The 27385-nt window shown below is 45.5% G+C and overlaps 1 protein-coding gene across 2 annotated transcripts in view; it reads right to left on the bottom strand.

The window, feature by feature from the left end:
• Nucleotides 1–1228: 1228 nt before the first annotated feature.
• Nucleotides 1229–27385, bottom strand: part of SLC35F3 (solute carrier family 35 member F3) — a 423487-nt gene continuing 397330 nt past the window's right edge. For both annotated transcript variants that reach the window (XM_058309522.2, XM_058309523.2), the window contains 5 exons: nt 16626–16845; nt 9352–9477; nt 7106–7298; nt 6136–6225; nt 1229–2700 (listed from right to left, as the gene is read on the bottom strand). In XM_058309522.2, coding sequence (XP_058165505.1) covers nt 2465–2700; nt 6136–6225; nt 7106–7298; nt 9352–9477; nt 16626–16845 — 865 coding nt within the window. In that variant the 3' untranslated portion in view covers nt 1229–2464. The remainder of the gene's footprint in view (nt 2701–6135; nt 6226–7105; nt 7299–9351; nt 9478–16625; nt 16846–27385) is intronic.

Genomic DNA, 27385 nt, shown 5'->3' on the forward strand with positions numbered 1-27385 from the left:
TAAGAAGCTGGTGGTCTCCTCTACACACACCTGCACCTGAGCCCCCGGCACAGCCCGCTGGCCCAGGGGTACCTGAGCGATTACCTGAGCTGGGTGATGGGTAAGGAACGTCAGCTGGGGGGGCCGAGCTGGAAGAGTGGGTCCAATGAGGGACAGCTAAAGACCAGGTGTGAGCTGGGAAGTGGGTCGAAAAGAAAGGTGAGAATGAAGCAAGAAGCAAATCTAAGAGAGGGAGAGGGTGGGAGAGGGAGAGGAGGAAGGCAAGAGAAAAGCTGCCTCAAGATGTATATCCATGTGCCAGATGGGCCCTGAGCCTCAGCAGAGTAGCAACTCCTACCCTCTGGTCCATTGGACTTACCCAGGTCAGCTAACAGGGAGGTGAAGATGGTCAACCACCACACCAGGGAGCCAAGAGTGCCTACAATTGCAAGCAGGAGAATTGCATCCACCATCCATGTGGACTCTAAGTCCCCTCTTGATGTAGAGGGGGATTGGACATAACCATTCCAGGGTCCACAGGATGGAGGAATAAAATATGGATTAGAGTGGACTTACTGATATTCTACTATGGAACTATTGTGACTAGTAAAGGAAGAAATTGTAGCATTGATGTGGAGAAAGTGGCCATAGTAGTTGCTGAGGGCAGGGAGAGGGAAGAAGAGATGTGATGTGGGGCCATTTTGTAAGACTTGGAGTCGTCCTGAATGATGTTGCAGGCACAGATGCAGGACATTATATATCCTGCCATAACCCACTGAATGGATTGGGGGAGAGTGTCAACTACAAGGTAAACTATAATCCATGCGGTGCATCTGTGCTCCAAAATGTATTCACCAAATGGAATGAATGTACCACAATGATGAAAGAGGTTGCTGATGTGGGAGGAGTGGGAGGAGGACAGGTGGGGGGGTTTTGGGGAACCTCTCATATTTTTTTGCATGTAACATTTTTTGTGATCTATGTATCTTCCAAAAAATACAATTTAAAACAAACAAACAAACAAACAAAAAAGACGTATTTCCCGAGCGCTGGCTGACCATCCTGCATTTTACTTTGGTGACATTCAACTCTGTCATTAGAATGAGAGTTCCCTGCAGCGGGGTTCCATGCCTTGAAGGTACAGAAGGCGGTGCTTGTTGAGAGGGAAGGAGCCGGACATGCTGAGGCCTGGATCAGATCCAGCCAAATGAAGCCAGCGTGGCACTGAGGTCACAAAACGGCACCGATGTTTTCTTTTTAAATATTTTATTAATCTGTTTGGCCAAACAGGTAATGGAATCTGAGAATAATAATTTGCTAAAAAGTTCAGGTCATGAATGCCCCTTTCCCCTGTGAAACAAAAGACTCCGTGGTTACAGAATGCACCATTGGATTATGACAACGTTTCAAAATAATATTTCCATTTCGTATGTAACAATGTAAACTTCAAAAATAGTAAACTCTTAACCCCCTGGTCCCTCTTTACAGATCTATCACAGATAGAATTTTCTGGCAGACCTAAACTGTGTAAGTAAACACACTGGTGCTTAAAAGTTTCATAAAAAGGTTTACAGATTCAGTAAATAATATTTCCACCATGATCCTGGAGTGAAAGCAACCAGCACTTCATCTTCTGATAGTCCACCATACACGTCTATGTTACATTGCGAACCGAGTCCCCATAGAAACTGGTCATCAGCTCTGTCATTTTTGTACACATACACACACATATATATATTTTATTTGTTTCTAAAGATTTCTACATCTAAATTATAAGACGGCGCCGGCGACTTATAATGTCACCTCGCTTCACATAGGTAAAGACGGAATTCTGTAGAAGGCACTGTAATCTGTCTTCGTGATCTTCCGCAGGCGCGGGAGAGCAAGCCGGCTGTGGCTTGGCCTTTTCTTTCCTAGGAGCTGGTGCAAGGCCGGTGGCCCTCCAACTGCCCACCCCAGATTGGTTAGATTCGATGAGTGTTTGATGTCCGTTAGCTTTTTCTGCTTCTCTTCTTCACGTCCCATCAAGATGATCTTTTGGTTCATTGAAATTCCTTAAAATTAAGAGTACAGCTCTGGTAAAAACAAACACCAGACATGACCTACCATAGCTGAAAAAAGAATCACAGTGTGCAATGTCATTTTCGGTCGCTAAGAGTCACAACAATTGCCCTGGCCCCTCCAGAAAAAAAAATATGCCACCCCAAACCACCCAGGCCAGGGTCCTTTTCGCCTACTTTACATTCGTTTCAAAAGAGCGGGGAGGTTCTCTTTGTTTCTCTCTCTCGTCCGTTCAGCGGGACCCTTGGGTGAAAGGTCTGATGTGGGAAAAGTGCAAGCAGATTGGACATGCCGATAAATACCATGGGACTTACCGCAGGTTACCGGAACTGTACAGGTATATACACCTCACCCAACGGGGCTCCCGGCCAGGGAAGCCCCCAGCCCACCGCGAGGCAGTCACCACGAGCCCCGGGCGGCGGCGTCAGCGGGCGAAGGAGGGCCGCAGCCGTCGGCTCTTGCCCGGCAGGCCCGAGCCCGGCTCCGCGCCGCCCTCCGCCGTCTCCTCCTTCTTCCGCACTTTGAGGCGCGTGAGCAGCTTGATGAGCCACACGTCCCACTCCTCCGGCAGCAGCAGCAGGAGGAAGCCCAGGCCGATGATGATGATGGCGATCACCCGGACTCCGTTGAAGACTATCGTACTCGTGTAGTGATCAACCACTGCGTGAGAAAGAGACCCGGGTTACGGAAAGGGAGAGTCGTGCCGGCGACACCCAGGGAAGGCGACGGCCACGTAGCCGCGGTGGGGCCTCGGCAGGCTTCTCTGACCACGGGCTCCTCCTCGGTATGATTTGGTTCCGGGTGAGCTGGGGTTGCCCCTAGTGAATCACTCTTCGTTATAAAGACTTTCTGGTATGAGCCCTTGCATTTTCTATTTTGCTTTCCAAAACTGAAATGGCATCTTAGTTCAAATCTTGATTTGTGTAAGAGAAAAAAAAAGGGGGACAGTTTGGATACATGCATATATGGAAATAAACCATAAATTAATGGTGGCCATCTCTGGGTGGCAGGATAATGAAACCATGCTATTACTTTCTATATGTTTTTGGTACTTTTCATGTTTTCTACAATGACATTTTGTTTTCCTAATTTGAATATAGTTTACAACATGTGTGTACATATGTTCTGGAGACCAAACTTGAACTGGCTCTTTTAAAATAAAAAGTGCGATTCTTGAACCACTGCAAGGTACCATGAATGCAAGGCTCTATGCCACCCATGCCATCCCCTTCCGTCCCTTCTACTAAAGCACACGGTGGTTCTTTTTCTGGTAAGCTTCTGTGGGTCCAGGGCTTGAACCCAGGCCCTCACACATGGGAAGCAGGCGCTGGACCCCTGAGCTACATGGCTCGTTCTTGACTCACATCAGGTGGGGGAATAAAACGAGAACTAGGACTTATGCCAGTTAATGAAAGTCCAGCTCATCATTCTCCTACCAGCCCAAAGGACAAAGCATTGTGAAGTTAAGGTTTTCTTCTTTTTTCTGGCTTTCTTTTTTCTCTCTTTTAAAATCAAACCAAACCAAAAAAATTTGGAGCCTTCCTTCTGCACAAGAGAGAAATAGATTGCACTTATTTTATGCCATTTTATTAAAGAGGATTTGCTCACTTTAAAGCATGGCATTTTGAAAACATCAGAAAGGTTTGCTAGAGAACAGTCCAACAATTCCCCACAGGTGGGGGGTTGTTTTTCTACCCAGTCGTGGTTTGGCCCTGCCACTTTCCCCGCCATCTTCCTCAACTTCCTTCTTCTCCCCTCCCTGATTAGAGGCTGGGTAAAGAAAGAGTCAGAGGAATAAAAGGGAAATTTGAAAAAAAAAGTTGCTAGTAGCCTTTTATGTGGAATTAAGATGCTGATGTTAAGATACTGGCAACACATTCTGTTGAATCAACAGATGGGGACGTAAGCAGGTCACATGACCTGCACCTGAGCGGGAGCCCAAAGGTGAGGGGTGCCTCTGCCATGACTAGTTAATTAGCAGACCCCTCTGCTTCTCTCCTCCCATGGAGAACTGAACATGATTCTTTTCCTTGACACATTATTAAATCTCCCTTGTCACAGAGAAGTATTAAGAACTGAGTCTGCTACATCTCTCAAACACCTAGCTCTATGAAATGATCAAAGTGAATTTCTATGTAAGAACTACCTGGAATGGGCCTTCTAGCAAAAGAATCCAGGTGACTATAAATAAAATACACAGTAAAATGCAGGGGGAGTATGTTGATAAGTTACTTTTCTGAACAGACTCCTTGCAAGCTGGGCCCTCTCCTGCTTTCCCAACAGTCAGGCAAAGAATCCCAGCCTTCAGCAGCTTGGCTAGCCACTAGGCTACTCATGAACCGTTCTTGTACCAGTCTTAGCACAAGTTTTCCCTCCAGCTCTGCGAAGCAGCCCCTTATATATTAGAGACCAGCAGCAGAGCTAGTCCCAATCTTTGCATTCCAGAAGGAACGAGAACCGTGTCACTCTCATTTTGCAGCTTTCCAATTGAGAGAGTTCCCTGGTTTTAAAAGCCTGTGGTATCTGGAAATGGGTGGAGGACTCTTGCCCAGCTCCCCAGTCCAGGTGCTTTATGCCTTTTGAACTCCTGTCTCACAGGTTATTTCCGTTGGTTCTTACATTAGCCAAGGCAGCAGTGGAACGCACAGCCATCCCTTTAAGGTGACAGGAGGCAAGGCCGAGAGAGGCGATGCGCCCAGCCCAGCTGCCCAGTCCTGGGCCAGCCTCTTTCCACACCGCCCCAGGAGGCGCGCCTTCTACTGGAAGAGAGGGTAGGAAACCGGAACAAGAGCTGCTTTGCCTGTGCTTCTAGCCCTGCTCAGCACCGTCTTTAACAGGATACGGGCTTGCCGTTCCCTGGGGGACTGATCCTCTCGTGACCTGGAAGTGGGAGGACTCGGGCGCTGGGGTATTCAGAGGAAGCTGTGCCAGGGACAAGGGGAGCTTCGGCCTGCTGGAGGCGAGGACGAGAGTTCTCTGGCGAGGAGTGACTCACGGACCCTTGGCTGGGCTGGGGGCAGGTTGGGTAGGTGAGGCTGGGATTCTCGGGAGAACACCCAAAAACTCATACCAGATCTCATATCCAGAATGAGGCAGGGAAAGGGCAGGAGAGGCGATGAAGAAGGGCAAGTTTTTGGAAGCCCCGACAACTGTGTGGCTTGGCAAGGAGTCTTTAGCGGAAAACAATGTATGATCTCCAGGAGCTAGGCAAATGGCTCTCTTCGAGGGCAGAGAGGAAAAGAACCTTTACGGCTCCTCAATTTGTGGACATCCTTTCCATGCCACACATTAGAATACCCTGAGTAAAAGTTTTCCCCTGAAAGTCACTTACAAAAATTAAAAAAATTTTTCTGCTTCATATTTTTCTGTTAATGCATTTGTTAATAATACTAAGGCTAGCCCTCTCTGATCCCAAGTTAGAATCGAGCCTGCTTTCTGTATCTTGGTGTGGTAAGTGAAAATCAATCCATTAGAAAGAAAATATTGCATCTGTAACACACATCAATATTTCACCTAGGAAAGTGGACTTGGCCCAGTGGTTAGGGCGTCTGTCTACCACATGGGAGGTCCGCGGCTCAAACCCCGGCCTCCTTGACGCATGTGGAGCTGGCCCATGCGCAGTGCTGATGCGCGCAAGGAGTGCCCTGCCATGCAGGGGTGTCCCCCACGTAGGGGAGCCCCACGAGCAAAGAGTGCGCCCCGTAAGGAGAGCCGCGCAGCATGAAAGAAACTGCAGCCTGCCCAGGAATGGTGCCACACACACAGAGAACTGATGCAGCAAGATGACGCAACAAAAAGAAACACAGATTCCTGTGCCGCTGATAAAGATAGAAGTGGTCACAGAAGAACACACAGTGAATGCACACAGAGAGCAGACAACAGGGGGCCTGGAGGGGGAAGAGGAGAGAAATAAATAAAAAAAATAAATCTTTAAAAAAATATATATTTTTACCTAAATGCTTTTTTCTTTGCAGAAGGCTAAGGATGAATTCTCTATCCGGCATAGCAGGAATACATATGAGTGCATACGTGAGAGAGTGTGTGTGTGTATTTTCTATTTTTTATGAACAGATATAAGAAGTCATATAGGTTTACCTGCATTCACAGGTACACTGAGGACAATTCCAAGAGACATCAGAGTGGGATATGTAACAGCGATTCCGAAGTTTAATACAATATTGAATGCTGAAAAAGAATTTAAAAAATCTGAATATATTGTCCTTATGTCATTCACGACCAGCTCTGTACTTTACCTCTTCCCTGGGTTACAGGATGGGTCAGAGAAACTGGACTCTGTGACCCCAGTTTCTCTCATGAGCTTGGAGTCATCCAGCTTACAACTCCCTTTTACTTTGATGGAGCAGCCTGGGGTTGCCCCCAGGGCTCTGGAGCTTGAGACTGGGGGCAAACACCCTGGAACTGCAGCCCCCTCTCTTCCCTGAGCTCTGACAAAGGACCAACTCAGAAAAGGGAACTAGTGAGAAGGCACTAGTGAAGGGGCCACCTGGCTAGCTTTGCTTTTCTCTCTCGCTAGGGATGATTCCGTGATTCTGGGGTGACTGTATGAATACGAGCTTTGGGACATGTTAACATTTAATTTAATTTTTTACTGAAACTGGTGAGGCGCGTTCTTGGCTGCTCCGCTGCCTGGCGCTAGTCTTTCTTCTCGGAGCGTCCGGAAGCTGCGTGCCAGAGGCGACGGCAGTGGTGATGGCCCTCCTAATACAGAGCACTGATAATGGCCACTGAACGCTGACGCTCATCAGGCGGTGTTCTAAGAGCGCCACGGGTATTCATTTAATCAACTCCTCACCAGCCCTGTGAGGAACGGCACCCAGGCTCGTACCTATAATAGTGCATTCTTGAGAGTAGGAATGAACATCGTTACCTCTAGAGTGGCTGTGGCTCTGAAATTAGAGTTGAATGTCGTCATTGCCAAGGCCATACTTTGCCTGACACAACAATCTTGAAAAGCAGGGGAGGGGTGGGACGGCCATGAATGATGCACAGACTCGGCGAGTCATCAAGGCCTTCTGGGGCTGCCAAGACGGCGGTTGCCACTTACTCAATAAGAGAATGGAAAATCCGCAAAGGTTTCCCCATGGAATGTCATCGAAAGAGCTCCAGTATTCCACTTTGGTGAAGTAGAGGATGACAGGGACACAGGTGATGAAGAGGATATTAAACACACCCAAAATGGACAAAAATAAGGCGGCTTCTCCAAACTTCGCACTGCCGAGGAGAAGCTTGAACAGAACCTGCAAGGGAAAACAGAGTAGGGAGGGGGTGAAGTGTTACCGCAGACTGCACCTCCACGGAAGCTGAGCGGGTGCACGGGAGCAAGCTGGTTGCGCCATTGGGCTAACACTTGTGGTACAGGCAAAGAAAAGGCAGTGGGATCTGACCTGCACTCATTTGTATACATATTCAAATCGAAGTCCCACCATGATGAAGAGCTCCTCTCCTCTATATAGGGAGTATATTTGAAAATCAGGGTTTTTACACCATGCTTGACTCATCTGGGTTATAGTCATGATATCATATCCCAGCTTCAGAGAGGTTGAAAAGGAGGAAACCATATAAATTAGAAATATCTTCCGTGATGACACAAGCCTTTCAAAGATCCCTAAAACTGATCCCTGATCTTGTGTGACACAGTTTGGAAATCATTGCCCACCTCCCCATGTCCCCCAAAAGGCTTTGGCTGCAAGAGCATTTAAGCAAATAGAGGTTGGAGTGCTTAGAAGACACATTACTCATTTCTGTCCATTCCACCGCCCCCATTCCGGAAATGGCAGGGGTTTTGGTGGACTGCCCCAAATTTTATTTCCTGCACCTGTTCTTGTTTGTATGCTAGTGCAGGCTCTTGGAAGGCCAGGAGGAGACGAACAAAAGGGAGTGTCCATGAAGCTGGACTTAAAGATGCAGAAGGTCCCAGGCTAGCCCCTAGGGTGGTAAGCTATCAACAATTGCGGACTTGGGGGTCCAATTGGAATCTCTGTACTGTTTTCTCTCCTAATTTTCCAGTTTCCTCCTTTTTCAGCCATTGCACAATGCCTTCAGATCCTTCCTGGCGTCTGTGCCAGAAATGTGGAAAGGGAAATGAATAGCTCTCAGTCTTCCATCTATTAGCGCTTATGAACAAAGATTAGGCAGTGGAGGAAACGGAAGCTGAAGTCTGCATCAGAGTCTTTGTGTTCATTGTGGATTGCACTTCTCCGTGCTCTCTGCTTCTTCTTTGGGGGTGGTTAATTGAGGATAGCAGAGTGTCTGTGTGGCCTCTTAATAGTTTCTGCATTTGGGCAGTGGTTTTGGTGTCTCAAAATGGTGCCAGATGGCCGCTCCCCCTGGGGGGAGATGTGTCTGTCTTTCCCTGTCTGTGTCTCCCTATGGGCAGTGACAGCAGGGGGTTAATGTAGGAGAGAAAGGTACAGTTATTTCATGTTCCAAATCCATAAAATATATTACTTAACCGAGCTGGAAAATTTTGTTTTCTTATGTATTTTGTAGAGTACTTGATTTTTCTATCATCCTACAGTCTCTATGAAGGGTTAATATGTCTCAAAGATAAAATCTCATTTCTCATTGAATCTTCCAAGTCAGCTTCCCAACTCAGATTTGGAGACCAGAAAAATTTTGCATTCTCTATTTTGGATCTAAGGAGAAGGAGAAAGGAAGAAAGGGAAGGACAGGGCAGGGAACTTCTGGGGGCATTTAGTGAGTAGGGGAGAAAACGAGCTGGGGCCACGGTATGGGAATAAAAATTCTTGTCATTTGGTTCTGCAGTTGGGTTTCAGTGGTTCTCAACTTTTATTTTTTTTTTGTCAAAAATATTTTTAAATCCCTATATTATAGTTGTGCTTTTATTTGATCAGTCTACAGACAATGCTTGAAATGCATGTAGATTCAGACTGAGTCCTGGTGGCCACAACTACAGTGCAAGAAATGGTTAAAATGGCAAAGCTGCACCAGATAATCAAGTCTTCTTGTCTGACCAAAACTCAGCCAGAACTTTAGGCCCCCTAATCCTTCTCCAGTTCCCTGACAAACAAGCAAATCACTCATCTGCCTCTGCTAATCCAGCCCTCCACCCACTTGATCCAATATGCTGCAAACATATGGCCTCCGATGAAAAACTCCCGAGCGCCAAAGCCAAGTAGAGCGGCATGCCTTGGCACTGCCCTTGGCAGAAGTTTCCCTTTGCCTCGTGCACACTTAGAGCAGCTGCTCACAGGCACCAGCGAAGGCTCTCCAGAAGGAACGGACCAGCCTTGCTGAGACCAGCCGTCCCCCAGCTCCTCGGGCGTTTACCTTATAGAGGGCAGACATGGACGCTGACCCCACCACCAGCGCTATGCCGATCACGGAGTGGCTGTGGAACCCGTCCGCGTAGGTCATCATCACGATGCCAGCGATGGCGAGGATGGCAGCCACGATCTGGACGCAAGGAGGGAAATGGCGGTCAGGAGAGCAGTGGGAATTGGTGGAGTCACGTAGGTGACAGCAAGGGAGAGATGCTCCTAGCAGCTCCATTTTCTATGGGGGAAGCGGGACCGCCTTGTGCATTCTTTGGAGAACAATGGGCAAAGGCTGGCCCTATCTAAATTTTTTGTTGCTGTGTGGAGGGGATGCTGAGCTAAGCTTTAGTATGACCTGAGAACCCAAAACAAGTGCCAGCACGAGTGGAGGTGTGGCTTAGCATGAGAGTCAACTGGTGGCTGGTCGCTGTGGCCGTAATTCCAACAACAGACTGTTTGGTTATGACAGGTCTGGGTAGACAATGCCAGAATCTGGAAAAGATCTGTTAGCTCTTTCCCAAGCTTCTGAAAGTATCTGGATTGATCTTACTCTGATGCATTTCATATCCCAACAGGGAAGGTGCAGGGAGGACAGCAGAACTTGTCCCCATTTTACACGCCAGCAGGGGACTCTGACAGAGCGCCACCTGTCGGCGAGGGCTACAGACGCCATCTTAAACCCGGAGGCTCAGTTCTTTTCCTCGGCTGCTGCAGGACCCTCTCCCCATGCCCCCAATTCCAATCCCATTATTGGCCAGATACAGACTTCTCAGATTGAATGAGGCTCCAAGGAGATGTACCCATTCTAGCTGTCAGAGTAAACCAAAGATAAACTACCTGGGATAGCATTTCCCAAATGCATTGGTACAGAAAACTGGAAGAACTAATTTATGTAGTCATGGGGCTATCTAAATGGGAAGTGGGGAGGGGGTGTTGTCAGGAAAACATGGGGGAGGACAGGGCCTATGTGTATAATATATGTTTAAACGCTTGGATTTACTGAGAATTTTGCCCCTCTCACAGATCATTCAAAATTGACTTCAGCTACCTATGAGAATATCAAATAACTAACACGGATTGTATTTTTTCATGTTATCTGCAGAAGAAACTATCATTTTCCCCATTTTATAAATGTTAAAACTTTTGTTCAGAGGGGTTAAGTAACTTGCCCAAGGTCACACAGTTGACATGTGCCAAAGAAGGGGCATACATTACAGGACTGACTGCAAAGTCAGTGTTTACAGATACATATATATATCTATTTATATATATATATATAAATAGGAAAAGTATGATTCACATACTAAGTTATTGTCAGCTAAACTCTTATATTTACATTGAGGCTTCCTTAGTGGTTTATACTCAAAACTTTTTAGGTTAATGAAAGATAAAGTGGCTGACTCTCACAGCATATGCCTGAGATACATACTTCTTCTAGTGTATATCTTATGCATTGTTTTCATGTAATGATACATTTGCCCATAATGCAGAGGCCCCCGAGAGAACAAGTGACTGTCATTTACTAGAGAAGCACCAGGCCCTAATTGGTCTATTTGTTCTTTCTCGTTTGGAAATTCACTTTTAGTCAGCTGTATCATTCTGCAGCATATATATGCGTATATTTCATATTCAAATGCTATGTGAACTGACTTCATGAAGGGAAAGACACAGAGATAGCAAGATGGTAAGCAAATTTCTTTTTTCGAGGAGAAAAAGGAAATGGGAAGTGACACATTGGGCAGGAAAAAGGGGTAGTTTCTGCTCAAGATGATACACAGAATACAAGATACAACTTGGAAACGGTTCAACCTGGCTAGGCATCAGAGGCAAATAGCCAGAAAAAGGATTATCAAAGAAAGGAAGGCAAAAGCCAGGGAGGAAAAGAGCTAAATTTCAGGTGATTTCTTGCCTCTTCAAAAACTTAGGACCAAAGTTTGAGGAGATGAAGGAGAGCTAAGGGTGATTTTTTTCGGAAAACATAAGGGCAGATTTCCAACCCTTTTCTCGCGCTTCTTTTATCGATATGAAATAGTCAACAGGCAAGAGCTGTAGCCTGCGCGGTGCTGTGCGGAAGAGCTGGGGAAGGGGCTGGGGAGTGAGAAGCCAGAGCTTCAGGGGCCGCGGACCCCGAGCTCAGCCCTGAGGAGCAGGCCCCGTGTTCACTGGAGGCGACGCCGGGAGCCCGCGCTTCCCTCGCCCACCTCCCGGGTCTCCTGTCACCCCACCTGCCCGGGGGCCAGCAGCCCGGCCCGGCCCCCAGCCCTGGGCCAGCCAGAGAGGTCCTGGGGGCGGGCGGCCCCCACCCCGCTCGCTTCGCAGTCTTCACCTAGGCCTCCTCTGTTCCCTCTGCAACACCCTAACTGCGGGGCACAGGTGAAACAGACCTTGGGGTCTGGGGACACAGCAAGGTTGGAATTTAAAAAATGGGTACGTGTGGAAGCGGACTTGGCCCAGCGGTTAGGGCGTCCATCTACCACATGGGAGGTCCGCGGTTCAAGCCCCGGGCCTCCTTGACCCGTGTGGAGCTGGCCCATGCACAGTGCTGATGCGCGCAAGGAGTGCCCTGCCACGCAGGGGTGTCCCCCACGTAGGGGAGCCCCACGCGCAAGGAGTGCGCCCCGTAAGGAGAGCCGCCCAGTGCGAAAGAAAGTGCAGCCTGCCCAGGAATGGTGCCGCACACACGGAGAGCTGACACAACAAGGTGACACAACAAAAAGAGACACAGATTCCCGTGCCGCCGCTGACAACAACAGAAGCGGACAAAGAAGATGCAGCAAATAGACACAGAGAACAGACAACGGTGGGGGGGGGGGGGCGGAGAGGAGAGGAATGAATAAATAAATAAATCTTTTAAAAAAAAGTGAACTGGGTAGGGAAGTGGACTTGGCCCAGTGGTTAGGGCGTCCATCTACCACATGGGAGGTCCGCGGTTCAAACCCCGGGCCTCCTTGACCCGTGTGGAGCTGGCCCATGCGCATCGCTGATGCGTGCAAGGAGTGCCCTGCCACGCAGGGGTGTCCCCCGCGCAGGGGAGCCCCACGCGCAAGGAGTGCGCCCCGTAAGGAGAGCCGCCGAGCGCGAAAGAAAGTGCAGCCTGCCCAGGAATGGCGCCGCACACATGGAGAGACGACACAAGATGACGCAACAAAAAGAAACACAGATTCCCGTGCTGCTGACAAGCGCACAAGCAGACAAAGAAGAACATGCAGCGAATGGACACAGAGAGCAGACAACTGGGGCAGGGTGGGGAGGGAAAATGAAAAAAGATGGGTACATGTTTCACATCTTACAGCTACTTCCCTGAACTACAGCGCATTGCTCCTGGGGTTTCCCAGACCCGGGGCCAGAAGGCTCAGGCCATTGGGACCTCAGGACGGTGACTCTCCCCTTCCCGCCCCCTCCTGCCCTGCCCTCCCAATGCACCCCACTGAATGGTCCTAAAACAGGGTTTGGGGACACCAGGGGGTTCAGACCCCTGCTAACCAAGACCCCGGGTCCAAGATGGTGTGCGAGCGGCCGTCTCTCCTTCCTCTGGGAGAAAATCAGCGGGGAAGGAGGAAGTGACCCGGGCGTGGGAGAGGAAGAGCGCGTGCTGCCAGCTCATCTCCTTGCGGGGCCTGCCCTAGTGTGGCGCGGCGCCCACTCCCACGGCCGGCCCAGCTCCCAGGACCCTCCGTCCAGGGCCACAGCCGCGCAGGCTGCGGTCACAGGTCAGCCCCTGGTCCCCCGGACGCTGCTGCTCCCGTTAGGTGACAGGCTGAGAAGGGAGGGGATGAGGCCCCTAGGTGTGGAGGGAAAAGTCAGGCCGCCGCTAACTTAAGCCTGAGCACCTTTCAGACGGGGAGGGCATTGGGTGCTTGCTGAAAATGGGTTCACCGCAGGCCTGCAGCCACACAACCCCACTGGTGAAAGGGACAGACTTGGTTTTAAACAAACTTCTTCCAAAAGTTTCCTTTCCATTCCTGAACCTCTTAGGGGTCCCCGGCCACGCAGCCAGGCCCCAACTTCCGTGCATTCACCTGCCGAGGCTGGAGAGGAGCCTCTCAAAGACAAGGACTCAGGACCAGAAAGCTGCAGTCCCCCTTCCCCTTTAAAGCCCTCGGATCACCGTGCTTGTTGGAGACACCGGCAGGAATGTGATCGAGAGATGGGAACTGACCTTGAACAACTACACGTTCACGCGCTGCTGGGGCCCCGGACCCCCCCCCCCAGATGGTCTCTTACCTTCCGCTCCTGCTCCTTGGTTACCCCCACCCCCCAACAGTCCTAATTGTGATGGACAGGCACGAGAGGTTGCCCTACAATCAGAGCAGCCCATCCTCAGTTTCCCCTTTCCAGCCAGCCAACCCTTTCTTCATCCAACTGCTGACCACAGCTGGGGGGACTTCAGCCTGAGGAGGGACCCTACCTGGCACCCTCAGAGCTCCACCTGCCCTCGTCCCACTGCTTCTATTACTCTACAAAACAACCTCACTTCACTCAGCTTCTGACATTGTCCACAAAAGAACTGGGGCTGATTCCTCAGCTCTCTCTATTGAGAAGGAATAATAACAACATTGGGAAAAAAATCATTTTTAATGGAGTTTTATGTGCTGGGCAGCACACAACTTTTTTTTTATTCTCACAACTGTTCTATAAGGTAGGTACTGAGAGTCTATCAATTTCAAGGATGAAATAACAGACGTTCAGAGACGTTAAATAACTTGTTCAAGGTCCAACAGGAATGGAGCTAAGATGCAAACCTTGCTTACAAAAATGTAGACTGGAGCCCCTCACTGCTGCACTAGAATCTCTGAGCCCGGGAGGCCAGGACAAACATGAAAAGCACACCGAAGCAGAGTCAAAAGGCAAGAGAAGCCCAAGCTTGGGCTCTGTTCCAACAGACAACCTTGTAGTATCTCACCTCTGGTCCCACGAGTGGCTGGGATCTCCCAAGCACAATAAGACGTCTGCTTCCTTCTATTTGGCATGGCCTGGACCTGGTGATGCTTTCCAGGAATGGCAGCCCTTGATCTGAGTCTTAACACAAGTACTCCACGTAACCTGCTGCACAAGCCAATGCCTCTGTTGCGCCTAGTCTCAAGCTTGCATGGTCATCCCCCCAGGATGGGGAGCAACGTTAGCTCCCGCCCATCTTTGAGAATCAACCAGTGTCAGACACTAGCTAACCAGTGGTCTGCGAGAAGCCTGGGCAATCCCAGGTACTACCAATGAGATAATCTCTTGGACTTAAGTTCCCATCTGTTTATCAAGGGGAAACTTGCAGTCACTCCAGAAAGTTGTTGGTGCCTCAGGATGTTGCTACTTGTTTGAACTCTTGGAAATTAGAAGAGGGAACTCTCTCACCGTTTGCAGTGGGACGCTCTAAGACGACCGGGTACACACTCCTGAGAAGCATCATGACCATTAGAGAGGCCCTCTACTGCATGGTGCTTCATAGATCACACATCGCCCCCACCCCGTCGGCTCTTCCGACCCTCACTTCAGAGCTAGCCTTCGACACAAGCTTTGTTCAGGGCTCAGTGGTCGGTACAGACTGAGCTGGACCTGTGGCCAGAGCAGTGAACTGTATCGGAGTCCAGGGGTGCCAGGAGTAAAATAAACCCTCTTGTCCATTGATAGTAACAAAGCAAAGGTCTGAAAGCACCGTACGGCTGTCTATGATTCTAGGAGTACTCTGAGTTTTCCCATACCTTTTTCTCTTAACCTCAACAAATTTCTATTTTCTTCTGCTTTTAGATCAGGAGTTCTGAACAAGGGGTCAATGAGCTTGAATTGGAATTAAAAAAAAAATATTCTTGTGGGGATGTGTTGGTGTGGGTGTGATATATTTACTAAATGATACATGGTATAGTGTGGACTTAGGGGCCATGCTTTTCACCTGACTGGCAAAAGGGTCCGTGGAACAAAAGAGGTGAGGAACCCCTGTTGCAGATGTAGAATTAACTTTGAAGCTTCTTGGGACATTGGGGCCAGCATCCGAATCGTGCCCCAAAATGTCATGAATTCCATTAGCTTTTTTGCATCAAAATAAAGGACATGAATCAGTGGTCACAGACTCTAACACATTCAAGTCTTCCGTGTCAAATTAGGCAGGTTGTTGGGTAGACTACTGCTAGAAGTACCTGCATTTCTTGCAGAGATGTATTAGCTCATTTATTTGCGGAAAGCTTTTCTGGGTGGTAGCACAGTGAGTGAGTTTTTATTCCAAAATTAACACTGTCTCCAAACAAAATTTCCCCCTATTGCCAGCTAAAAATACTCTTCAGCCCTTGACTCATTTCCCCGCTGTTGTTAGAGTAACAAGGTGGGCGTGAATCCACAATTAGGATGATGTCATTGTTCTCAGGACAATGAGAAAAGGACACAAGAGAGGGCCCTTTGCTGGTTGCCAGTGTGGTTTGCTCTGAGGGTATTGACATTTAACCGGATCTTAAGCCTTGTTGTCTAAGGCTGCAGGACAGATAAGCGATACACTCTGACTACAAAACAAGAGAACTAACTGCCTGGCAGAATCTGCCTTAGGCCGTGGTTGTGGCAAGGGCATGGGGCAGTAGCAGCTCCTGGCCACCAGAGGGAGCCCTGCAGAATCCACCAAGCTATGGTCGCAGTTAAAGGTCCCCAGTTCCTTCTCTATTCAGGGCAGGTTCCTCTGCATTTCGGCTGATATTTCATAGTCCATTTGTCATATTTCATACAACTGTTATGAACATTAGTTAAATCTGACTAGCTTTTACTGCATTTTATAAGTCTCAGTTGTAACAATGACAGGTAACTGAAGGGCTATAATTTCACTCCTCCTTCATCTGGGGTATGCAGGAAATAAAAGGCTCCCTCCATAGTTTGAAGTTAATGCAAATGTGTCCGGCCCACTTTGGTACCGAAGGGTGGCCAGAGCTAGCAGAGAGCTCCAGAGATGCCCGGCCCAACCACATACACCCTGCAGACTGCAGAGCCAGGCGTGGAAGAGGGAGTGAGCACACAGAGATGGGAGCCAACCACCCGCTCCCGGTGCAGGCTTCCCGATTGCCACACACTTTAAGGAATGCTTATTGGAATGCTTGAAATGAAAGGTGCTTTCATGAATGCTTGTCTAGTATGGTTTGCAAGCAAGAAGGTTTGCAAGGCATACTGGGCCCTCATCCGGGCTCCTTTTCTGCTGCGGTTGGAAGGAATGTGGTCAGTAGCTTATGCTTATAGTCCAACACACAGAGCCAAGCAAGCCAATGCGCAGGCTTTGGTTGACATGACTGAGTGAGGGGGGAAGACAGAGAATAAGCAACTTACCCTCACTCCCATGAACCTGTCCCTGAGAACGATCCATGAGAGCAAGAACACAAAAGCTTTGTTGCAGCAGAACAACACGGAGACATCCGTAGTGTTTATTTTCTTTATTGCATGTAAGTACAGGTAGTTTGTGAGTGTCCAAAGAACACCAAAGGGTGCTGCCTTGGTAAAAAACACCTTCAAAGTCAAGCCATTGTCTCCAAAAAATCGACAGCATTCCCTAAAACAAGGAAAGAGAGGCAGTGTTATTATATTCTTGGGTTGAGACAGAACTTTTTATTTTCTATACCCAGTTTTTTTTTTTAGCAAATATGGGAAGGGGTAGATTTAACAAATTTACCATTTTTAGTAAACATTTCTATTAAAGCTCTTCAACCTTTGGCTTTATTCCATTGAAGAACACGTTGCACTATGGTCTGGGCTCATGGATTGTTCCTTTTGTCCATGCTAAGTTTGGAGGTGATGGCTCTACGCAGAAGGTAATGTTGGGATTATCTGATCTGAACACCCAATTCCAGGGTGACTGATGAAGGGATTCTGTCCCTTGCATAATAAGTGAAGGAAGTCACTAGACTTACGTTTTCTTGGAGGAGGAGGGATGAACACTTGAAGAGAACTCACTGAAAGGTATTTTTCCAATCTTGCTATTTATTTTTATCTATGCTATTTATTTTTCCAATCAAGCCTAAACTAGGCTTGTCCGTGCAATCTGGCAAGGGTAATCATGTATGGGGCAGAGCTGCTGCATTCTGGCTACCACCTAAGTATGGTAGTTGAGGTCTAGGTACACATTTTCTTGGTGAGGCCAGTTTTGGAATACATTGTCCCACCGTGGGGAAGTTCAAGGCCCTGCCCCATCTAAGAGTGTAGCAGAGGAGGAGTCGGCAGATCCAAGGGTGCGGCGTCTTAGGAGAGGGTGAGATGAGGGAAAACGGGTAGAAGAAAGTGTTTCAGTGCCCTGGGTCCCATGGGTAGATGTGAGGGGAAGAATCATTGATATTTGAAGGTATGTTTAAAAAGAGTGCATCTTCCACATGAAGAAGAAACCAGAGGAGGCTGCAGGGGGCAGAGAATGAGAGGGGAGGAGGCGTGGTCTATAGAGAGCTGCCCCCTGTCCCGATGATTATGGGAAAGAGAAGATGGCGGCCCTGCTGGGTGTGAGGAGCCCAGGCAAGGAGATGGACAGGTGAGGGAGCGCTGTGCCTAAAGAGAGGCCCCAGGGCTGGGCTCTTGGGGGTGAGAGCTGACGGGCCGGTCCAGGAGGGGGCAGTCAGCTTACAGAGTGACTTATAAATAGCCTCAATAGCCACTGAATGGCCACTGAAGCAAAAGAAATGACGTCACATTAAGCCCGGTATACCAGGGTGAGGAATTGCTGTAGCCTGTGGCACTTAATATTGAAATGCAGCACTCAAGAAGGAAAAGGAAAAACAGGAGTCAAAGGGCATTCGGTGGGAATCTTAATTTTATTTTGTTGTTTGTTCTTGCTAGCAATCTAAAATGACCTCTGCCGTGGTCCCTTGTTCAACTCTGGTGTATCCATTAAAGAAACAGAAAACTCATTTGAGCAGCATGGAAATGCCTGGGAGATTGGTGGGAAGCAAATATACTTACAGTTTTGTAGAGTGGTGCAGTTTAGTCGCCCTTTCACTGGTTTCAGAGTCCTATGATGTTTATAAACAAACTAGCACCCAGGCAAAACAGCCAAATTACTAAATTTGGTCTGAAATGAATTCAAGGGAATTGATTCCATTCTGGTTTTATAGAGATGCAACTTTCATCTGGGGAACAATGCAAATTCTAAATTATATATATGGTGGTATTTCCATTTGCCATGTAACTTCATAGAGTGTTTTAGCTGCATTTTCTTTGTCATGTTTCTAAACCCCTTGTCCTTGAACAGTCTTTTTTCCCTTAGGGACAGTTACCAGGGATTGCTTCCTACAGGGGTGTGATTATAGTGGCTATAAAGTGATGCCTATCCTTAACTGACCAACAGGAAATTCTCTCCTACCATTAACATCAAGCTATTTTAACTATATGTAGACATTTTGCTTAAGGCAACACCATATGATAGGATTTCCAAGTTCCACAGGATTCTCTATTATAAAAAAATGATTCATGCATTGGCCATGCAAAGCCAATTGGGCAGATTACATAGTCTATGAGAATATCTATGTTTGACTTCTCCCAGGTCTGATGGTTGTAGCAGTGGTGGGGAAGGGGAGTGGGACACAGATGTGGCTGGGCTTTGACAGCCCAGGTTGCCGACTGGAAGTGGGGAGGGGAGCAGGGACACCTACTTGGCCATGGAACAGGCAAGACTGACCGCTAGAATTCTGTTGGCCCTTTGAGGACTCATGGCTAAGAATTTCAGCTTGGGTGGGTGGACTGTGGTTCTAATGAGACCAAGCAGATTGACGGCATGGGCCATGAGCCTTGTGCTGTTATAAGACCAAAGACTGCACTAACCTAGTGGTAGGTAGTGGTTTCTTAAACCTTACACCCAAAGCATGAGCAACGGAGGAGTAAATAGGTAAATGAGAGTTCCTCAAAATTATACACATTTGTGCTTCAACTGACTTTGCAAGAAGGTAAAAAAGCAGCCTACTCAAGGGGAGAAAACTTTTGGAAAACACATACCCAATAAGGGTTTGATTTTCATATTGCAAAAAGAGACCACATAACTCAATGATTGAGAGACAAACAACCTTATGGAAAAATGGGCAAAAGACTTGAATGACATTTTTCCAAAGAGGAAATAAAATGGCCAAAAATGCACATGAAAAGATGCTCAACTAGGGAAATGCAGACCAAAACTACAGTGAAATATTTCATGTCTTACAGAACGGCCATTATTAAAAAAACAAAACTACAAGTGCTGGAGTGGATGCTTAGAAATAGGTACACTCCTTCATTGTTGGTGGGAATGGAGAATGGTGCAGTCTCTGTAGAATACAATTTGGCAGTTCCTCAAGAAGCTAAATATAGAGCTGCTGTATGATCCAGTAATCCCACTACTCGGAATATATTCAGAAGAATTGAAAGCAAAGACATGAACAGATATTTGCCTACTGATATTCGTAGCAGCATTATTCACAATTGTTAAAAGATGGAAACAACCTAAGTGCCCATCAACTGATGAATGGATTAAAAAGATTTGGTATATATATATATACAATATATATATATGATGGAACACAATTCAGCCATAAGAAGAAATAAACTTGGGATGCATGTAATAACATGAATGAACCTTGAGGATATTATAGTCAGTGAAATAAGCCAGACACAAAAGGACAGCTATTGTATGGTTTCACTGATATGAACTACATATGATGAGGCAACATATGGAGTTAAACTATAGAGTATACGTTACTAGGAGACAGAATGTGGGTTGAAAAGGGGGAGCTGATGCTGAATGTACATAGAATGTTTAATAAGGTTGATTATAAATATGTGGAAATGGATGGAGTTTATGGTAACACATTATAATGAATATAACTAACATTGCTGATTTAAAAAATGTGTTTGTGGCTGAAAGGGGTAGTCTAGGGAGGTTAATGTTAATTGAAAGACAGCTAGAGGATAATCTAGGACTGTATAAGATAGTGATTTTTGTGGTAGATGAGGATTGTGGTTAATAATATAAATACAAGAATGTGCCTCTATTATAAGGTGTTAAGACTATGTTAATACATGGGAAAAATACAACTTATAAACCATAAAGTTAATAATTGTATTAGTCAGCCAAAGGAGTGCTGATGCAAAATATCAGAAATTGGTTGGTTTTTACAAAGTATTTATTTGGGGTAGGAGCTTACAGATACCAGGTCATAAGCGTAAGTTACTTCCCTCACCAAAGTCTATTTTCATGTGTTGGAGCAAGATGGCTGCCGACATCTGCGAGGGTTCAGGCTTCCTGGGTTCCTCTCTTCCAGGGTCTAGCTTCACTCTGGGTTCAGGGTTCCTCTCTTCCTGGGGCTTGCTTCTTCCTGGGCTCAGGGTTCCTCTCTTCCTGGGGGTTGCTTCTGTTTCCTCTGTGAGCTTACTTTCTGGGGCTCCAGCTTAAGGCTTCAGCATCAAACTCCAGCATCAAAAACCCTCAACTCTGTCCTTTGCCATGCACCCTAATGATGTGACCCAATCAAGGCCCTAATCATCACTTAATCACACCCAGGTACAAACTGGATTACAAACATAATCCAATATCTATTTTTGGAATTCATAACTATATCAAACTTCTACAATAATATTTTCATAGCAAAGGCAAAGAAGTTACTATATCAATGCTAAAGGTCAAAAAAAGAATATGGGATTTAGTTTTATCAGATGTGAATATGATCAAACTCATTTTATTCATTAACAAGGAGACCTCTGTCATGTCATTTAACAATTTGTGTTCATTTATTCATCTTTCAGAGCCCTGGAGAAACAATTGAGTTTGTGAGTTTGTTTTTAGTATTAAATAAGATAAATGTGCCTATTCAGGATTTTTTGTTTTTTCAAAGATTTATTTTTTATTTCTCTTCCTCCCCCCGCCCCCTGCCCCCGTTGTCTGCTCTCTGTATCTGCTTGCATTCTTGTTAGCGGCACCGGGAATCTGTGTCTCTTTTTGTTGCATCATCTTGCTGAGTCAGCTCTCTGTTTGTGTGGTGCTACCCTGGGCAGGCTGCACTTTATTCGCGCTGGGTGACTCTTCTTATGGGGCGCACTCCTCGCGCATGGGGGTCCCCTAGCAGGGGACACCCCTGTGTGGCAGGGCACTCCTCGCGCGCATCAGCACTGCTCATGGGCCGGCTCATCACACGGGTCAGGAGGCTCTGGGTTTGAACCCTGGACCTCCCATATGGTAGATGGATGCTCTATCAGTTGAACCAAATCTGCTATCCAGGATTTAAAAAAATAATGCTTCCATAATTTGCTAAGTTGTCTTTTTGAACTTGAAATAAAGTGTTTTTTTTTAAGCTGCACTAATCTATGTCAGCCAGCTCACCCAAGTATTCCCTTACTTGTAAGGGAACCAAGAACGATAATTAGCACAAGTCCATATTGGCCAGAGACCTCTTCTTGGCATACGAAAAACAGGGTACACAGTGGAAGCTCTCTTGGCTGACGTCCACTTACCTGACTTGACAAAGCAATGCTCTTCATTCCTCAGTAAAATCCACCCATGAAGCTCTTGGCCAGCTGAGTACTCAAGGCTAGCAGGTTAGTCTTGAGTATGCCCAAGCCTGTCAGCTCCTACCAATTGAGCCAAATGCAGACCAAGATTCAGATGTGTCTGTTTCCCACCCTGCTTGTGCCACCTGTTCTTGTTATTTGAAATAAATAATTCAATGGATTATTTCATAAATCAATGAAATATGAGAGAAAATAATGTTTTAAAGAAATCTAAGGTGAGTGCTTCAAGAAAGATTCAAGAGAAGTAAGTCACTAAAAATTGTTATTAGGTGTGAATGAAAGTCTGTAAGACATAGGAAAAACTGCAAAAATCTATGAAGATTCTGCACTCATTACTTGGCCAATATCAATACTCTTTAAAGAACCCTGACTGGAGTAGTCTGGCATGATGGGATTAGGATATCTTGCCTTGTAATCAAATCAACAAATACTTGTTCAGCACTTGCTGTACTCACAATTTTAGACAAGACACTGGCTGATAAAAATTAAACGGTCCCTGTTCTTGAGAAGATTATGGTATAAGTGGGGAGGTAAGACTGATCCCTCAATAGGAAGCAATACAAGTTCAAATATAATCATGTATTGGTTGGTGTGGTTCATAAAAATACTGTAGAATTCCTCTCCAGTGCGGAGAGTTGAACTGATCAGGGAAGGTCTCAGAAGAGATGCGGATTTTGAGCACAACCTTGAAGGACAGGTAGGATCTATGCAGAGAAAGAATATTCTTGGAAAGATGAGAAAAAAAAACAACAACAATCATGAAACAAAAAAAAAAACCCGCTATGAAATAATCTTGTAAGCTAAAAATAGGATAACTGAAATTTAAAAAATTAATAGAAGGGTTGGACTATAAAGTCCAGATAATTTCCTATAAAATAGGAGAGAGAGAAGAATAGAGAGATAAGGAAAAAAGGAAAGACCAGATGAAAGTAGGAGGTTTGCTATCAAACTATAAACTGTAGAAAGAGAAGAGGGGGAAATGAAGTAGAGGAAATAATAAAAGAAAGAATCCAAAAAAGTTTCTTAGACCTGAAGGACATGAGTCTTTACAATGAAGGAGCCTACCAAGTACCAAGCAAAACGAATGAGGAAAGAACAGCAACCAGGCATGTACTTGCGAAATAAAGGAATAAAGACAAGATTTAAAGCTAACAATGAGAAAGAAACCAAAATAGGTCGAGCAATAGAAAATCCAAATAGCGTCAGCCTTGTCAAGGCAAATATGGAAGCTGACAACACTGGCACAAAGCCTTAAAATTTCTGAAGGGAAATTATTTTCAAATCAGATTTCTGTAGCAAGCCAACTGTAAATCAGATGAGAGGGTGAAGCAAGGATAGCCTGCACCCAAACGAGGGGGGTAAACCAAGGGAGAGGACAGGAGGCAGGGAGAGGGTACCCAGCTCGAGCAGCGACGGAGGCCCCAGGATGATGCTCCCCACAGACCAGGAGCAGCAGAAGGCTCGGGAAGGGAAGTCTCAAGGGAAGCCTTGCGATTAGGCACCAGGAAAATACGGGTAGGTTTCTGAAATAGTGGAACATTTGGAAAAACATAGCAATCATTCAACAGAAATCAAGGAATATGAGACAAAAGAGGCAAATAATAATGCCAGGAAAAATGAAGCGTTAGTCACAAAAGATGGCAGAGTCATTATTTGGCGTAGTGGAGAACAAGTTGTGCACGCTTAGAATACTGAAAATACTATTAGCCAAAAATTGAGATATTGCTATGCCAGAGGGGATAGACTCAGGGGATGTGGGTGTGGGGTGGGATGGAAATCAACAGATGTCTATGTTTAAGAAACACTGAAATAAGACTATAATTTAGGTAAATTGACATAAATACCAGGGGAAAGATCCACAAAAGTTGACAATGTATGAGAGTAGGGCGGTATGGGGCAGAAGATGCTGTTATATTTTTTTAAAACATAATTTTTGTACAACTATTTAATTTTTCCAAAGAATGGGCATGTATTGCTTTGTTAAAAATAAAATATTAACTTAAGAACACATAAGAGAAAAGTCAAGTTGTGGTTGAAGCTGAAATGTACTTTGAGGAGTGCAATTTGAAGACCATACATAACGGAGAAACCCTCCAATTAAAGATGAGGAAGTTGTACCCAGACAGATTAAAAGACATGTTCAAGTTCAAACAGATATTAGTGGTTTAGCCATGTTAGAATCTAGGCTGTCAGACCTGTAGTCTGTGCTTATTTCTCTAAGAACACTCCTAATTATCTCCTTTCTCTTCTGGATCCTTTGCATTGCCGATGATTTTAAGCCTCTCCAACCTTAAAATACCCCCCAAATAAAAGGAATCATCTCTGTCCAGCCTGCTTTCTTCTCCATACCCCTCTTTCATAGCCCAACATTCAGAAGAGTTTTCTGTGGTCATTTCCCCATGTCCTCACCTCTCTCTCAACTCTCGAAATCCAGTGCCTGTTTCCACCACTCAAACCCCCAGACTGATTATTCATGACCTTCTCCTTGCTGTACCCAAGAAGTGCTTTTCAGTCTTCTTCTCCCTCTTGGACACCTCAAACACTGTTGACTCTTCCTGCTTAAACACCCTTTGTTTTTGGCTTCTGCCTTAGCACACTCCCCTTGGTTTCCTGTGACTCTTCTCATACTTCTAGGCATCCTCTGTAAGACTTTTAAAAAATATTTCCCAGGGTTCTCTTCTAATTCCTCTCTTTTTTCCCTATAAACAGTCACTCAAGAACCTTATCTACTGCCATGATTTCAAAGTCCAGCTGAGGACTCTCTGGTCAAGACTCTTCTGATACCATCTTGTCCTACATTCCCTGACACCCTAAAGCCCAGTTGGGCTTCCCAAACTGAACTCACTATCTTCCACTTGAATTCTCCATCTCTGTGTGGCCCTAAAATCCATGTTTCTGCCCAGGCCAGTTACTTGGGAATCATTCTTAACTTCTTGTGCTTCATCTCATCTAATTCATCACCAAGGTCTAGAGATTATTTTGCCTAAGTCTCTTCTTACAGCTACAACCCTGGGCCATGCCTCCATCCTCTTTCACTTGGACTACTGCCACAGGAATCAAATCAGTCTTGTGTCTATGCTGATTTCCCTTCTTGAATCCAAATCCAGTCCATTCTCCACACCACAGTCAGAGAGATTGCCCCTTCCCCCATTTTCCCTGTAGGATAATGGTCAAATTTCCCCAAGGCTTACCAGGTACTGACCCTCACCCATCCTTTAGCTTGAATCACCAACACGTCTCTGTCCATACCTGAATTTAAGGCAGCCTGAACTCATGTCAGTTCCCGGGATTCAGTGTGCTTTCTTCCCTGATCTAGGTCTCAGTGAATGCTATTCACTTTTCCTGAGTGGTTTCTTTCCATCCAATGAATAACATCTCATATACGATGCATCCCTGATACGTGCTCCCATAGTGTCCAGTATTCTTAGCATACAGATACTTTCTTGTCATTGTATTTTATTGTAATTGGTTATTTAATTTCACTTCTTTACTAGGATATAAGCTCTGTGTGTGGAGGTTACACTTTTACTTCATCTTATATTGTTTGAACCTGGCAGATGCTATGTGTTAATAAACACATTTTTATAGAATGAATGGGCTTATCCCTTCACGAAGGACCACTGGTTCTCAAATGATGATGCATAGGCCATCAGTCTCAGAAATCCCAGGGAGCTTTTAAAAATACAGTATTTCTTGGATTCAGCCTTAGACATATTAAATCATACTACCCAATGAGGGGTCAGGATTTGTAGCAGATGGTACAGTTTTATGAGATACATTTTTGAAGTCACTCCATAGTTCAAAATTGACAAAGCTAGACTAATTTTGCCACTGTAACACTTTAGTTCTGCTTGCCAGCAAATGTTAACACTACCACTTCGCATTTATAGTTCACTTGGTTGCCAGCATTAATATTGTGATACTTGTCTGATATTTAAATTCTTGGGGGAGTCATGTTATTTGAAATTTTATACACAAATGAAACATTAGTCATACTGAATATATTGTGTTACTGAACATTTGCATGAGATGTGACCTCACTGTTAAATTTTTTTTTCCAGGTGATTATCATGTACAATCAAGTTTGGATCCAAAAGTTTATGCTGCCTCTCTCTCATTCTGTTGTTTTTAGTTTTTAGGCAAAACTATTTTTGAAATTGAAGTATAACATGCCTGTTCTTAGATGCACAAAGTTTAGGTTACAGTTTGATTGATTTTTATAAGGTGAATCCACACATGTAACACCATTTCTATCAAGATAGAGAATATATCAGCCCCCTGGACACCCTTGTGCTTTCCCCCAAACATAATCATTATACTGCCTTCTATCTCCATAGCTTTTATTTTTTTTAATTTATAAAGATGGACCTGTATACTAGGTACTCATTTATGTCTTATTTCTTTCACTCAGTATTTATACAAAAGAGATCCGTCCGTGTTGCTGTAGAGATAGAGTAATTCACTTGTGCGGTTGTTGGGGATTGAATCATGTCCCCTACCAAAGGCACAGTCAGGTCCCAAACCCTGCTCCCGTGGGTGTGGACCCGTTTGTCAATAGGACCTTGGAAGATGTTAGTAGTTAAGGAATGCCCAAAAGAATAAGGGTGGCCTGAATCCAGTAAGCCTAAAGCCTTTATAAGCAAAAGAAACTGAACACAGAAGAAAAAGCCACAGCAAATAGCTGGAGGCTGGGTGTCAGCAGAATCCAGAAGAGAAAGAAGATGCCACCATGCGCATGGCAAGTGACAGAAAAGCCAAGGACCAAGGACTGCTGGCAGGTAGCCACAGAATGTCACAGTCGGCAGAGAGAAAGCATTACCTTGCTAATGCCCTGATTTTGGACTTCTGCTAGTCTCAAAACCATGAACCAATAAGTTCGCATTGAAGCCAACCCACTGTTTTAATAGCTGGGAAACTAAATGAATAGTATTTAACTTTATGACTATAACATAATTTATGTACCTATTCTATAGTTGATGGGCAGTTAGGTGGTTTGGATTACAAATAATACTGCTATGAACATTCCTGACGATGTCTTTTAGTGTACATAGGGACACATTTATGTTGCTTATATACCAAGGAGTGGAATTTCAGTGTCATCATTATATGGACGGTCGACTTTAGAAAATAGTGCCAAACAGTTTTCCAATTAATACTCCCATAAATCTTTTAACTGGAATTATGGTCGATTTACATTTAATATACTTACTACTCTATTTGGACTTATTTTCATTATCTTAACAATCTTTTCTATTTGTTCTGTATCTCTTTTGTTCCTTTTATGTAGTCTCTTTTGCCTTTTTATAAATAATCCAAATTAAAAAAGATTCCATCTCCCCCATTTCAGCTTGTTAGAAATACATTATTTTATTATTTTTCCAGTAGTAGATATGACAACATGAATTCTTGACTTATTATAATATACTTTCATTGGTAATTTTATCACTTCTTGGACAATGCAAAGACCTTTTAACACTTTTTTTTCCCTTATCTGGTTGCATCATCATCTTTTTGGTGGGTCGCTTCTCTGTGTGGGGACCTGCGCCCCGCCGTGCCATGTGGGGGTCTGTGCTTCT

This window comes from Dasypus novemcinctus, chromosome 13 (genome assembly GCF_030445035.2).
Source record: "Dasypus novemcinctus isolate mDasNov1 chromosome 13, mDasNov1.1.hap2, whole genome shotgun sequence".
NCBI lineage: Eukaryota > Metazoa > Chordata > Mammalia > Cingulata > Dasypodidae > Dasypus > Dasypus novemcinctus.